We start from the raw sequence: 13,640 nt of genomic DNA, 5'->3' as shown, positions 1-13,640 counted from the left end.
AGCATAATGATACATGATATAAAATACAATATAAAATATTCCTATTCTTTTTTTTTAAACTATGACACTCCCAAAGTGCAGCAGAGGCATTATTGCTGTTTTGGCAAAACTCTCACCAAAGAACAAGCATTATCTCTCATTTGCAATACCATGTAGACTTTTGCTTGCTATTTGTGGTTGCATCTACTTTTATCACATCTAAGAAATATGCATAACTACTCATATCATGAGATTTACTTTGCATACTAACTAAATGCAATATGAAGTGTACCCTTGTACACTTTTTGGAAATAATTTTTTTTGTGCACCATTTCTTTTTGCATGGTTGACTAATTTTTTCTTCTTTGGATTTCTTTTTACATATAGGTTTCTTGGGCGTTATCACTTTCAGAAAGTTGTATTCCTTGTCAATATCTTCTGTTATATATATCTTCTGGAAGATATATATAACAGGATGAAGATCTAGTTCAATGATTAGCAAAATGCAACCCACAGGCTGCATGCAGCCCTTCTAACTTTACAATGTGGCCCATTATCTAATTTCAGGAAGAAAAAATATCAGAATACAAAATTTACTGATAACTAAGTCATAAGTAAAACTTTTTGATATTATCTTTTTAATCATACACACAATAGCCACTTCATTAGGTACATCTACCCTTTTCGTGAAACTGAGTGCTCCTTCAATAACAGCATCATATGTTCATACCACGTAATAGATTTGATACTAGAGAGCTATTAAGTGCTCGATATTTCCTATATTCTATTATATTATGAATCAACAGGGCTTACCTTTATTTAGATATAGGAAGCTTCTTTTCCAACTCTCCTTGTCCAACTCGCTAATAATTCATGGGGAAGGCAATATCAATTTTGCAAGACATTGTCATAAAGTTAGATTTTGGAGGTCTAAACTGGCTAATAATTAAGGATCAATTTTTTTCTTTTTGGTGCTGTGGTAGGAATTTTGAGTTAAATTTAGGGCCAATTTAAACACTGGATCCCATAACGACCATAATCCATCAGATAATGTAAAGAACTTATCATCTGTCACGCTAACTTCTCAGCAAATAGCCCTATTAAATAAAGGTTTAAATTATAATTTACCGCCGAGATTCCCCCCCAAGAAACAAATGATTATTGACCTCGAGTTCGCTCTTAGAGATTTGCCACAAAAAACGTATTAATCCAACAAACCAATCGAATTATAAACCAAGCTATCCCCTCAATATCAAAACGACATAGAGAAGAAGCAAAAGTTTTACACACACTTAGACAAAACCGAGATATCATTATTCAAAAGGCCAACAAAGGCAATACAGTAGTTATTCTCAATAAAGGAGACTATATAAATAAATTATACACCATCATTTCAGACACAACGACATACGAAGAGGTTGCACCATCAGAGTTCAACAGCTTAGTTAACAAATATAACAAATTGCTCACCACCTATAGGAAAGATGACCACATCACTATGGCTCAGCTCAAACAAATTAAAGCCCGCACATAGAATATCCAAACCTTATTCGGTCAAGTAAAATTACACAAAACAGGATACCCAATACGTCCCATCGTGTCATATAAGAATTCAGCTTTTGCCTCCTTAGCCATGTTCATCTACCCAATTCTAAAACCACTCCGAGAACTCCTAACATATAACATAAAAAACTACGATGCTTTATTCATGAACCTCAAAGATCTCCATATCATGGAGGATATGAAGTTATATTCACTTGATGTGACTTCACTATACACTAGCGTAAATGTACCCTACGCCTTAGACATAGTCTGGGCCTACTTAAACGATGATAACACAAAAATTAATAACACCAGACTCCCCAAAGACAGAATATTCGAACTAACAAAACTATTAGTAAATGCAAATTACATTCTATTCCAAGAAAAAATATACAGACAGATTTTTGGCCTCCCAATGGGCCTAAACATTAGTGGACTCATTGCCGAACTATACTTAGACAAATTAGAAAAGATCCACCTTGATCCATTTATACCACAGATCACATATTACGGAAGATATCTGGATGACATCCTAATCATCACAGATCACTTGACCATAAACAATATTCTACAGGTTTTTAATAACATCCATCAGAGACTAAAATTTGAATTAGAAACTGAAGCAGAATCCCACTCCATAAATTTCCTTAATTTTACCATACACAGATTAGACCAAAAACTAAATTTCAGCATATATAGAAAACCCACTAATAAAGGGATGCTTCTGCACTTCCACAGTTACCATCCCCAACCATACAAAAAATCGGTCATGCTGAACCAATTTCTAAATGCCTTTAAATATTCTTCCACCTAGATTTCTCTAACCACTGAAATAAATGAACTAGAAGATTCTCAAATAGGGGTTACCCACTAACCTATATAAACAAAGTCAAAACAATAGCCCGTGATAAAATAAATAACAACAACCTCGCAACAAACATTGCAAAAAAATCCGACAAGACCAAAATATATTTCATCACCATTTCATATATCGAGCACTGGTACAATAAACTTAACCAAATATGCAAGGGAACCGACGTTAAAATCATAGCAAAACCCATGAACAAATTATACCCATTCTTCAGAAATCGACCTTCAAATACCACATTCCAATCACAGCATGACCTAGTATACAGTATACCACGCAAAAATTGTGACGCTGTCTACGTAGGATCCACCATGGGAGTGGCACAGCTTCGAGCAAAACAACACGAAGCTTCAGTGCGGGCGGGTCATTCAAATGCATCGGAACTTTCGTTCCACGCCATAAATGAACGATATACATTCGGCTTTAATGAAACTAAAATTATAAATATTCAACACAACTACTACAAACTACTTATTGCAGAAACCTTAGAGATAAAACTACATGCAAGTTCAATCAATATCCGTAGGCCATTCCTATTGTCCGACGATCGGTCACTTATACGCATGCGTGAACAACAAACACTACAACCTAAGACAAAAGTTTCAGATTAATTGTGAGTAGCTCTCTTCCTGTGAACATGACACACCGAAAAGTTCTAGTCCAACTGCAGATAAATGAACCACCTTTGTGATACGATATACCGTACTAGATAGCGTTAGTTGAACTTCGTTAGCAGTTAAATTGTACGTTTAAATAAATACATATAACGACTTAGATTACAAACGTAATATAATTAATTTTATTTAACATAATTAATTATACATATAACCACTTAGGTTACGTAACATAAATAATTAGTAAAAACAAATAATTAATACATAACTTGATACGAAAGTTATATAAAGGGATTTCGCAGATAACACTCGTTACTGAAACGTAAATATTTCGTAGATAACACTCGTTACTGAAACGTAAATATTCCGTAGATAACACTCGTTACTGAAACATAAATATAGCGTTATAACTGTGTTTGGATACAAGTTTAGGATTTAATTTTGTACAGAAATTGAAATTTTATTGAAAGTAAATCTAAATCATGACTCAAACCAGAGCAGCAAAGCAAAGGGCTCAAGCTAATGGGAATGCTGTGGCCCAGGGGAGAACTGAGGGGGGCAGTTGTCCTCTGAATCACAGCCTTGTAAGATGCACTATTTGCTTGATGTTTGCGGAGCAGTCAAGTATGGGACATGATACTGCCATGGGGGATGTCTTTGTGTGTGTGCGATGCAAGGAGTGTAAGGAGATAAGGCGACAACTCAGCGTTGTTATGGGCCTATATGAGAGCTTGAAGGATAGGGTGGATGCCCTCGAAGGATTACAAGTGAGGGGCCCATCAAGCTCTCAGCTGCCCACACCAATGCCAGAGCTTGCACTTGGTCATCGCGGAACACAGCGGCAACCCCCAAGGCAGAATGCGCTGGTCCCAAAGGAACTAGTAGTTGTTGGTGACTCTATTGTCAGGGAAACGGGAAACATGCTTTGTAAAAAGGATAGGTGGAATAGGACCAGGGTATGTCTGCCAGGGGCAAAAGTTGATGACGTTGTAGAGCGGATATCATCTTTTAAGGGCACAAAAGGTGATATAGTTGTACACGTTGGCACTAATGACATTAAGAGTAGGAGACCGGCGGAATTACTTGACAAGTACAGGTCACTGATGAAAAAAAGCCGTGAATTAGGGTTGAAATTGAAAGTGTCTGCAATTCTGCCCAGACACGATAGGAGGGAGTATATGATGAGAGCCCTGTCAATCAATTCGGCCCTGGAAAGATTGTGCAGGGCTCAAGGGGTAGAATTTTTTTCAGCCTGGTCTGTACTTGTTAACAGGAGAGACTGCTTCTACAGGGATGGGATACACTTAAATAGAAAGGGTGCAAGAATGTTTGCTGATGCTATCGAGGCAATGTTAGGTGGGTCGGAAAACTGCTAGATTGGGGGGATACAAGGACTAATAGATTAACAGTAGCCACTGGCAGAGGTGAAAGTGATTCTTGCACTGCTTCTATTGGAATGAGCCGCAGCCTGGAAAATAAGATGCAGGATATTTCAGAGACTGCTGGGAATCATTGGGGTACAAGTAAACACATGGGTTGTGTTAGGGTAGCTAAGAAAAAGAACAGGTGCATGTATACTTGTGTGTACACCAATGCTAGGAGTTTAGTAAATAAATTTGATGAATTTGAGGTATTGCTCAAAACATCAAAGGCAGATATTGTGGGGATTTCAGAGACGTGGTGTCACACAGATATAAGAAATGCAGAACTGGAATTTGGGGAGTACAATGTGTACAGAAAGGATAGACAGGATAGGAAGGGAGGAGGGGTTATGCTATTAATTAAGAAACACATAAAATCCAAGGAAGTGAAGCCAGTCGACATCGCTGGACAGTGCAGTGTCGAGTCAGTTTGGTGTGACATAAGCATTGGGAGATCAAAATTGAGAGTAGGAGTGTGCTATAGGCCTAATGACTCTGATGAGTATAATAAGAAACTGTTCGGAGAAATAGAGTGGGCCAGTAAATCAGAGAGTCTTATAATGGGGGATTTTAAATTCCCAGATATTGACTGGAATTTGGGGGCTGGTCACTCACACAGTAGCAAGGCTTTTGTGGATTTATTGGATGATTGTTTTCTACATCAGCATGTTCGGGAGGCAACTAGAGGGAGTAATACTCTTGATTTGATTATCAGTAGTGATTCTTCATGCATTAAGAATCTGCAGATAAATGAACCACTTGGTGGCAGTGATCACAGTGTGCTGAAGTGGGAGTTACTCAAAGAGGTAACTACCATTAGGGGTAAAGGGAAGGGGTATTGCTTTCGTAAAGGCGACTACAATGGACTGAGACAGTATTTAAATTCTATACAGTGGGATCAACTGATGATATTGCCAACAGCAAATTCAAAATGGGAAGCATTCAAAGAACTTATCGTGGAAGCTACTAGGCTTTACATACCAACTAAGAAATATTGTTCAAGGTTTAGGCCTAAATGGTTGTCAGATGAACTAATGAGGCATATGGCAGAGAAGAAAAATGCATGGGATACATACAAATTAACACGTGACACGGATGCCTATGATAGATACAAGTTGATCTGTAACCAAGTTACAAAGGAGGTTAGGCAGGCGAAGGCAGATTACGAGAGATCCTTGGCAAGGGATGCGAAGAAAAACAGCAAAGAGTTCTTTACTTATGTAAACTCTAGAAGGAAGGGGATGAATCAGATTGGTCCACTTGAGATCGATGGGTCAACTGTTGATGACCCTGCTCGGGTAGCTAACAAACTAAATGAATATTTTGCATCGACATTCACACATGAGGAGTTATTCAGCGAGGGGAATGCCAGAGGTGTATTCAACTCTAGCAGTAAGCTAGAGAATCTTGTAATAACTGAGAGCAAAGTGGAGGAGAAATTGTTGAAGATAAACACAAGAAAGGCACCTGGGGTGGATGGGATCTATCCAGTTATATTAAAGGAGGCAGCAAAGGAGGTAAGCAAACCCTTAGCCATAATTATGAGAGCTTCCTTGGACTCAGGGGAGGTACCCATTGACTGGAGATGTGCAAATGTGACCCCAATTCACAAAGGGGGATCAAAGGCTGACACAAGTAATTATAGACCTGTGAGTTTAACTTCTGTTCCCGGAAAATTAATGGAGGCACTGGTGAAAGAAGCACTGCAGGATCATCTAGACAAGACTTCGGTTATAGCTAGGACACAGCATGGTTTTGTTAAGGGGAAGTCTTGCCTGACCAATTTGATTGGATACTATGATGCAGTCACAAAAGAACTGGATGCAGGGAATAACTTTGATATTATATACTTGGATCTTAGAAAGGCTTTTGATACTGTTGCACATGGAAGACTGCTGCACAAATTGGAGCAGTGTGGCATTGGAGGCAAGTTGCTGCTATGGATAAAGGGGTGGTTGAGGGGGAGAAGACAGAGAGTGGTAATCAATGGACACTGCTCATCGTGGACTAATGTTATTAGTGGAGTCCCTCAGGGTTCAGTATTGGGGCCTTTATTGTTTTCTGTATTTATAAATGATATTGATGATGGTATATCAGGCTTAATGTCCAAGTTTGCAGACGATACAAAGGTTGGCAGGGTTGTCAAGGACACTACTGACACTATGCTGCTGCAACAGGATTTGGAAAGGTTGAGCAGATGGGCTTCGAGGTGGCAAATGAAGTTTAATATTGACAAATGTAAAGTACTACATATGGGAAACAGCAACCCCAGAGCAACGTATCAACTCTGTGGTACTACACTGACAGTGGTAGAGAATGAAAGGGACCTGGGGGTGGTGGTGCAGGCAGATATGAAGTTCTCTGAGCAGTGCAGACGAGCTGCAAGAGTAGCTCATGGTGTATTGTCAATGATATATAGAAATTTTTCTAGCAGGGATAAGGAGGTGATTATTCCCTTGTATAAGGCAATGGTCAGGCCACACCTAGAGTACTGTATACAGGCCTGGAGGCCTCATTTCAGGAAGGATGTAGAGCTGCTGGAACGAGTACAGAGAAGGGCAACTAGATTGGTGAATGGGACAAAGGGGTTCTCTTACGAAGAAAGGCTTAAGTTTTGCAAATTACAGTGTCTGGAAACTAGGCACCAGCGGGGTGATCTGATAGAGGTGTACAAAGCCTTGAATGGTTTGAGCATGCTCAATGCTGATGGGATTCTTCCTCTAGCTCAGAAAAATCACCTGAGAGGGCATAAATTCAAATTGAGGAAAGACAGATGTAGGATAGATGTGCGGAAATTTGCCTTTAGCCAGCGGGTGGTTGGTGGGTGGAACAGACTTCCATCCCTTGTCGTGGAAGTTGATAGCCTAAATAAGTTTAAGGCTCAGCTGGACAGGTATTTCGAACGAACAGAGGGGTGAAGTGGAAGTGGTTATTTTTATTTATTTATGTTACTTTTTTTTTTTTTTTTTTTTTTTTTTTGGCTGATGCTGCATAAGCTTGCTTTCTTGCATCAAATGCCTCTAGTAATGCTAATGCTAATGCTAATGCTAACTTAAGGAATGTAGAGAATCACCCCCCCACCCCATATCCAATTATTAGACCCCTATATCTTGAAACAGGCCTATGGGGCTGGGAATTTCCATACTATAATAATTAATGATAAACACCAGCCAGGAATTAAACTAAAAATTTACTATACAATGAAATAATATACGATGAAATGTGATGCAAATAAAATAAAAACACTGATTAAATTATAGTTAAAATATAGTTAAAAACAATAAAATTAATTAAAATAAACTAGGTTAAAAGCGATAAAACAATGAAACCTGGAGCTTTCGGAGAACTGCCGTCTCCTTCTTCAACAGCATACTACTAGTGCTAAGACACATCCTTAAGTAGCCGGTCCATGGCACTCATGCACGTGATCATCAGACACATGATCTACATTCTCCATGCGCGTATCGGAAATGGAAGTGGCTCGGGAGCATGTCAAACAGATCACGTGTCTGATGATCACGTGCATGAGTGCCATGTCCCGGCTACTTAAGGATGTGTCTTAACACTAGTAGTATGCTGTTGAAGAAGGAGACGGCAGTTCTCCGAAAGCTCCAGGTTTCATTGTTTTATCGCTTTTAACCTAGTTTATTTTAATTAATTTTATTGTTTTTAACTATATTTTAACTATAATTTAATCAGTGTTTTTATTTTATTTGCATCACATTTCATTGTATATTATTTCATTGTATAGTAAATTTTTAGTTTAATTCCTGGCTGGTGTTTATCATTAATTATTATAGTATGGAAATTCCCAGCCCCATAGGCCTGTTTCAAGATATAGTGAATAATTATGGCCATTTGATGCTTCGACACATCCGCGAGTACCAGAAAATTAGCATAGCTGAAGCTAAACAGAAGCAACATCTGAGATTTGCTCATAGGTGCAAAACACATGAGCTGGTTCCACATGGCTTTCGGGTGAGAATGCCTTTCAATGATGACCATCTGGGGAGAGTTACTAAAATCTATCAAAGAAAAGTTCTAAGTATTTGGATTTCTAAATTACATAATGATCTGAGAGGTATTAGAAGTCGTATTGGACTGAAGTTGGAATACATCAATACCAATTTAACCCCAGTGCATGGTGCGTTGGTCTTGAGAGTAGTGGCAGATAAAGCAACTAGGGTTGCTAAGGTTTACAAGCGCAGGCAAATCAACAAATTCAATAGATTGTTAGAGGAATCCGTGGTGGTGCGTAACAGGGATACTGGCAACTTTATTCATAATCTTAGTGGCAAACAATTTACTAGAGAACAGGAGGAAGTATTGAGCCTAGGTCCAAAGTTTGCTTTGGTTCCTGCCAGACCTCCCATTGCAGAGATAGCTATGGGAGTGGAAAAAGCCATCAACAAGTTACCTGTTACCCAAGCTGATGAGATACGGGTTAGGGTTGCGGCTATTTTGAGTCAGAACAGGACAGCACATTCTAATCTCAGTCACAAACATGAAAGAGCATTAAGACAACTCAGAAAAGATGAGGATATCATAATGTTACCTGCCGACAAAGGCAGATCCACAGTGGTACTGAATAAGGATGATTATTGTGCAAAAGCTCTGGATCTTTTACAGGATAGCAACATATATAAAGTTACCCATCGAAATCTGTTAGCTGGTTTGGAGAGACAAGTCAACAACATTATACAGGGATGGCATAAGGCTGGTAAAATAACCAAAGAAGTTTATTGGTCTCTTCATGCCTCAGGTTGTCGATTACCTCGGTTTTATGGCCTCCCAAAGACGCACAAGGTGGGCATTCCGTTGAGACCTATAGTATCATTTGTGGGTAGTCCCACTTATGCTTTATCTGGATTTTTAGCTGGAGTCATCTCTCCTATAGTGGGACGCTCCAGTTTAGTAATCAGGAACAGCAAGGAATTTGTGAACTTTATAAGAAGCCAATCTATAGGTGAAGACGAACTCATGATTTCGTTTGATGTGGTATCCTTGTTCACATGTATCCCCATTGAACATGGGGTGCATTGTGTAAGATCGGCCTTGGAACGAGATCATTGCTTTAGTGCTAGATCTTTACTAAGCATTGATGATATTTGTAAAGGTGTGGAATTTTGCCTCGCAAGCACTACCATGGTGTTTCAAAACGTTATGTATAAGCAGGTCCATGGCACGGCCATGGGTTCCCCCATCAGTGCCATTGTGGCCAATTTGGCAATGGAGGAACTGGAAACTAGGGTGTTTCATCAGTTGAATTTCCCCATGCGCGAGTGGAGGAGATATGTGGACGATACCTTCACTATTTTAAAAAAGGGAAAGGAAGATGAGGTGCTCAATTTGCTCAACAGCTTTTCCACATTTATACAATTTACCTCGGAGGTGGAAGAAGCTGGGTCCCTCCCGTTTCTGGATGTCTTGGTGAGCAGAGATGGATCTAGATTAAAAACAACGATCTATAGAAAGCCTATGTGCCGTGGCCAATTTGTTCATTATAGCTCAGCACAGGCTTGTCATCATAAGAACAGTGTAGCCAGGGCATTGTTGAATAGGGTGGGGACCCACTGTAGTACCCCTGAAGAAAAGGAAATAGAAATTTGCAAAGTCACGGCAGACCTCAGGAAATGTGGATACCCCCAGAGGGTCTTGGACAAATATATTCATAGGGTTGAGTCCAATCGTAGGGAGTGGCCTGCCCCTGTGGCTACTGCATACATTCCTTACTATCCGGGCCTTTCAGAACGTATTGTACGGGCATTGCGGGAGTGCCAGACTCGCTGTGTGCAACTTCGGGTTGGAGGTTGCACACAGTGATATCCCAAGTTAAAGATCCCGTAGCCCAGGACCATACTAGCAATGTGGTCTACGAGATTAAGTGCCCGGATTGTGAGGAGTGTTATGTGGGGGAAACGGGCCGACGTTTAAAGGACCGTCTGGGGGAACACACGACCGCTATCAAGACTGCTAACTATGCGAGGTCTGCTGTGGCAGAGCATTTCTGGGAAAAGATCTCCCCTGAAGACACGGTCATTACCGACCGCGCCCATGGATTTTGGGAACGCAAGTGGCTCGAGAGCTTGCGAATCGGTTCATCCAGTCACAATACTATTAATAGGGACAGGGGGATCCGTTTACACCCCCTGTTTGAGGCCGTTGTCCTCAGAAGGGATGACCGTTTCTGTTTGACACGCTCCCGAGCCACTTCATTTCCGATACGCGCATGGAGAATGTAGATCATGTGTCTGATGATCACGTGCATGAGTGCCATGTCCCGGCTACTTAAGGATGTGTCTTAGCACTAGTAGTATGCTGTTGAAGAAGGAGACGGCAGTTCTCCGAAAGCTCCAGGTTTCATTGTTTTATCGCTTTTCACCTAGTTTATTTTAATTAATTTTATTGTTTTTAACTATATTTTAACTATAATTTAATCAGTGTTTTTATTTTATTTGCATCACATTTCATCGTATATTATTTCATTGTATAGTAAATTTTTAGTTTAATTCCTGGCTGGTGTTTATCATTAATTATTATAGTATTAGACCCCTAAATTTAACTCAAAATTCTTACCACAGCACCAAAAAGAAAAAAATCGATCCTTAATTATTAGCCAGTTTAGACCTCCAAAATCTAACTTTATGACAATGTCTTGCAAAATTGATATCGCCTTCCCCATGAATTATTAGCGAGTCGGATAAGGAGAGTTGGAAAAGAAGCTTCCTATATCTAAATAAAGGTAAGCCCTGTTGATTCATAATACCACGTAATATAAAGCAGGTGGGAGGATAAGTAGGCATGCTTACATGCATGCCTACTTATCTGCTTGTACTATGCAATATACAGCTTGTACTTATCGCTTGTACAATTCAGTGCAAGAATGGGCAACACTAAAGATTTAAATCAGCGATGAGCATTATATTTTATTTTATATATAATTGAAATTATAAATATAGTTTAAATAATTGAAATTGATTTCATTCAGTTATATATATATCCTCCAGAAGATATATATAACAGAAGATATCGACAAGGAAAATAACTTTCTGAAAGTGATAAAGCCCAAGAAACCTATAGGCAAAAAGAAATCCAAATAAGAAAAAAATTAGTCAAGAAACACTTGTCATGCTGAAATGAAGACAACAAAAGAAGCAAGATAAACTCCGAAAAGCACAAAACTGAATATACTGAGTTATGCAAAGCCATTAGAAAGAGATTCTAAGAGAACATAAGAAAATTTAATACAAGAAAACTAGAACAAGCATTATGGGAAACAAAGGACTTAAATCAGTAGTCATGAGCAGTAATACAGAAAGACAAATGATACTGGATCTGAAGAATAGTGATGGTATACTTATAAATAGCGAGAAGGCACAATTCAAATAGCAGAAGACTACTATAAAGTATTATATAAGGAGCAAGGGAATGATGCCAGCAGTGGGGAAGATGGATCACAAATTTTCAACACATACAACATACCTGATATCCTTCCTGATGAGAAAGAACATGGATTGAAGAAAATGAAGAATCAAAAAGCCCCAGGTGAAGATGAAGTTACTGTAGAGTTTTTAAAATTGGAAGAGACATGACATAGAAACTGGCAAGCCTCTTCACAAAATACATTAAGAAAGGCATGGCCCTAAGGAGTGGAATAATGCAATCAAAATTTTGCTGCATAAGAAAGGAGACATATCAGAAATTGAAAATTATAGACCAATTAGCTTGTTATCCCACATCTACAAGTTGTTCACAAGGGTCATCACTAACAGATTAGAAAGAATACTTGTGAGGATCAACTGGAAGAGCAAACTGGCTTTATGACAGGATTCTCAACTATGGATCACCTTCACATAATATCACAGCTAATGGTGAAAGCAAATAAATATAAAACAATACTATGATTGACATTTTGGGATTATGAACAGACATTTGACTCCATACAGCATAAGGCAATGTTCAGGCACTGGAAAGGCATAAACACCCCTTACATCATGATTTTGAAGAAAATATATGAGAATGCTACCTCCTTTATTAGACTAGACAAAAACAGTAGCAAATTTAAAATTGAGAAAGGCGTTCGACAAGGAGACACAATATCTTCAAAGTTGTTTACTGCTGCCCTTGAGAAAGCTTTCATAAAATTGGATTGGCTGCAGAAAGGAATCAATGTGAATGAAGACTACCTAAACCATTTACAATTTGTAGATGACATTGTGATCATAAGCCACGATCCCAAAGAATTAGAGGAACACCGTAAATCAGCTGTGCAGAATTAGTAAGGATTTCAGACCAAAGATGAATATGGCTAAAACAAAAGTAATGATGAACAAGTATGCCACAGAAAGGGATATAATTGTTGAAGGAGTAGAAATTGAAAAGGTGGATTCATATACTTATCTTGGACAAGTCATTAACTGTAACAATGATAAATGACTGGAAGTCAAGAGAAGAATAAATTTCAGATGGATAGCATTCAGGAAATATAGTCACATACTGAGAAGCAATATCCCAATTTTTCTGAAACACAAAATAATGAACCAATGTATACTCCCCACCATGACTTATGGAAGTGAAACTTAGGCACTCACCAAAAGAATGGAAGAGAAGCTGGAAACTGCACAGCGAAGAATGGAACGAATTATATTAGGAATCAGACTGTTGGATAAGAAGAGAAACACATGGATTAGGCAGAAAACTCAAGTAAAGGACATTCTTATCAAAACTAAAGAAATGAAATGGACTTGAGCAGGACACATAGCTCAAAGACATGATGACAGATGGACTAAGAAAATAACAGAATGGTACCCAAGAGGAGCTAAAAGAAAACCTGGAAGACAATGGAGATGGACAGTTGAAATTCATGCAAAGTAAATGAGTAAATGAACAGCCATTGCACAAAACAGAAGGAACTGGAAACTTGCTGGAGAGGCCTTCTCATCTATTTAATGAATATTTCCAAGGATGTTCTTTTTCAACAACAAGTGAATGAATGTTTTGTATAATTGTATCTAAATTGTAAAACTAGTGCAATATTAGTTACAGAGGTCAGCAAACAACTACAATTAGCAAAAAACTTACCCGAAGAGAATGTGTGAACCACACTTTTAAAGATGGCCTAATGGTTACAACCATCACCTAAAAAAAATTAATAATAATAAAACCAAAGGTTATCATATTATTTATAGTAATACTAATTAGGATATTTAAAAAATG

General features: G+C 38.6%; 1 protein-coding gene across 1 annotated transcript in view; it reads right to left on the bottom strand.

The window, feature by feature from the left end:
• The window catches only part of Vps8 (vacuolar protein sorting 8), a 286,412-nt gene that overhangs the window by 194,706 nt on the left and 78,066 nt on the right, over positions 1-13,640 (bottom strand). The window contains exon 12 of the mRNA XM_090380461.1: positions 13,506-13,562. Coding sequence (XP_090236587.1) covers positions 13,506-13,562 — 57 coding nt within the window. The remainder of the gene's footprint in view (positions 1-13,505; positions 13,563-13,640) is intronic.

This window comes from Mastigoproctus giganteus, chromosome 8 (genome assembly GCF_048544385.1).
Source record: "Mastigoproctus giganteus isolate SK-2022 chromosome 8, ASM4854438v1, whole genome shotgun sequence".
NCBI lineage: Eukaryota > Metazoa > Arthropoda > Arachnida > Uropygi > Thelyphonidae > Mastigoproctus > Mastigoproctus giganteus.
The sequence above is the reverse complement of the archived record's forward strand: the minus strand, read 5'-3'. Positions and strand labels throughout refer to the sequence as shown.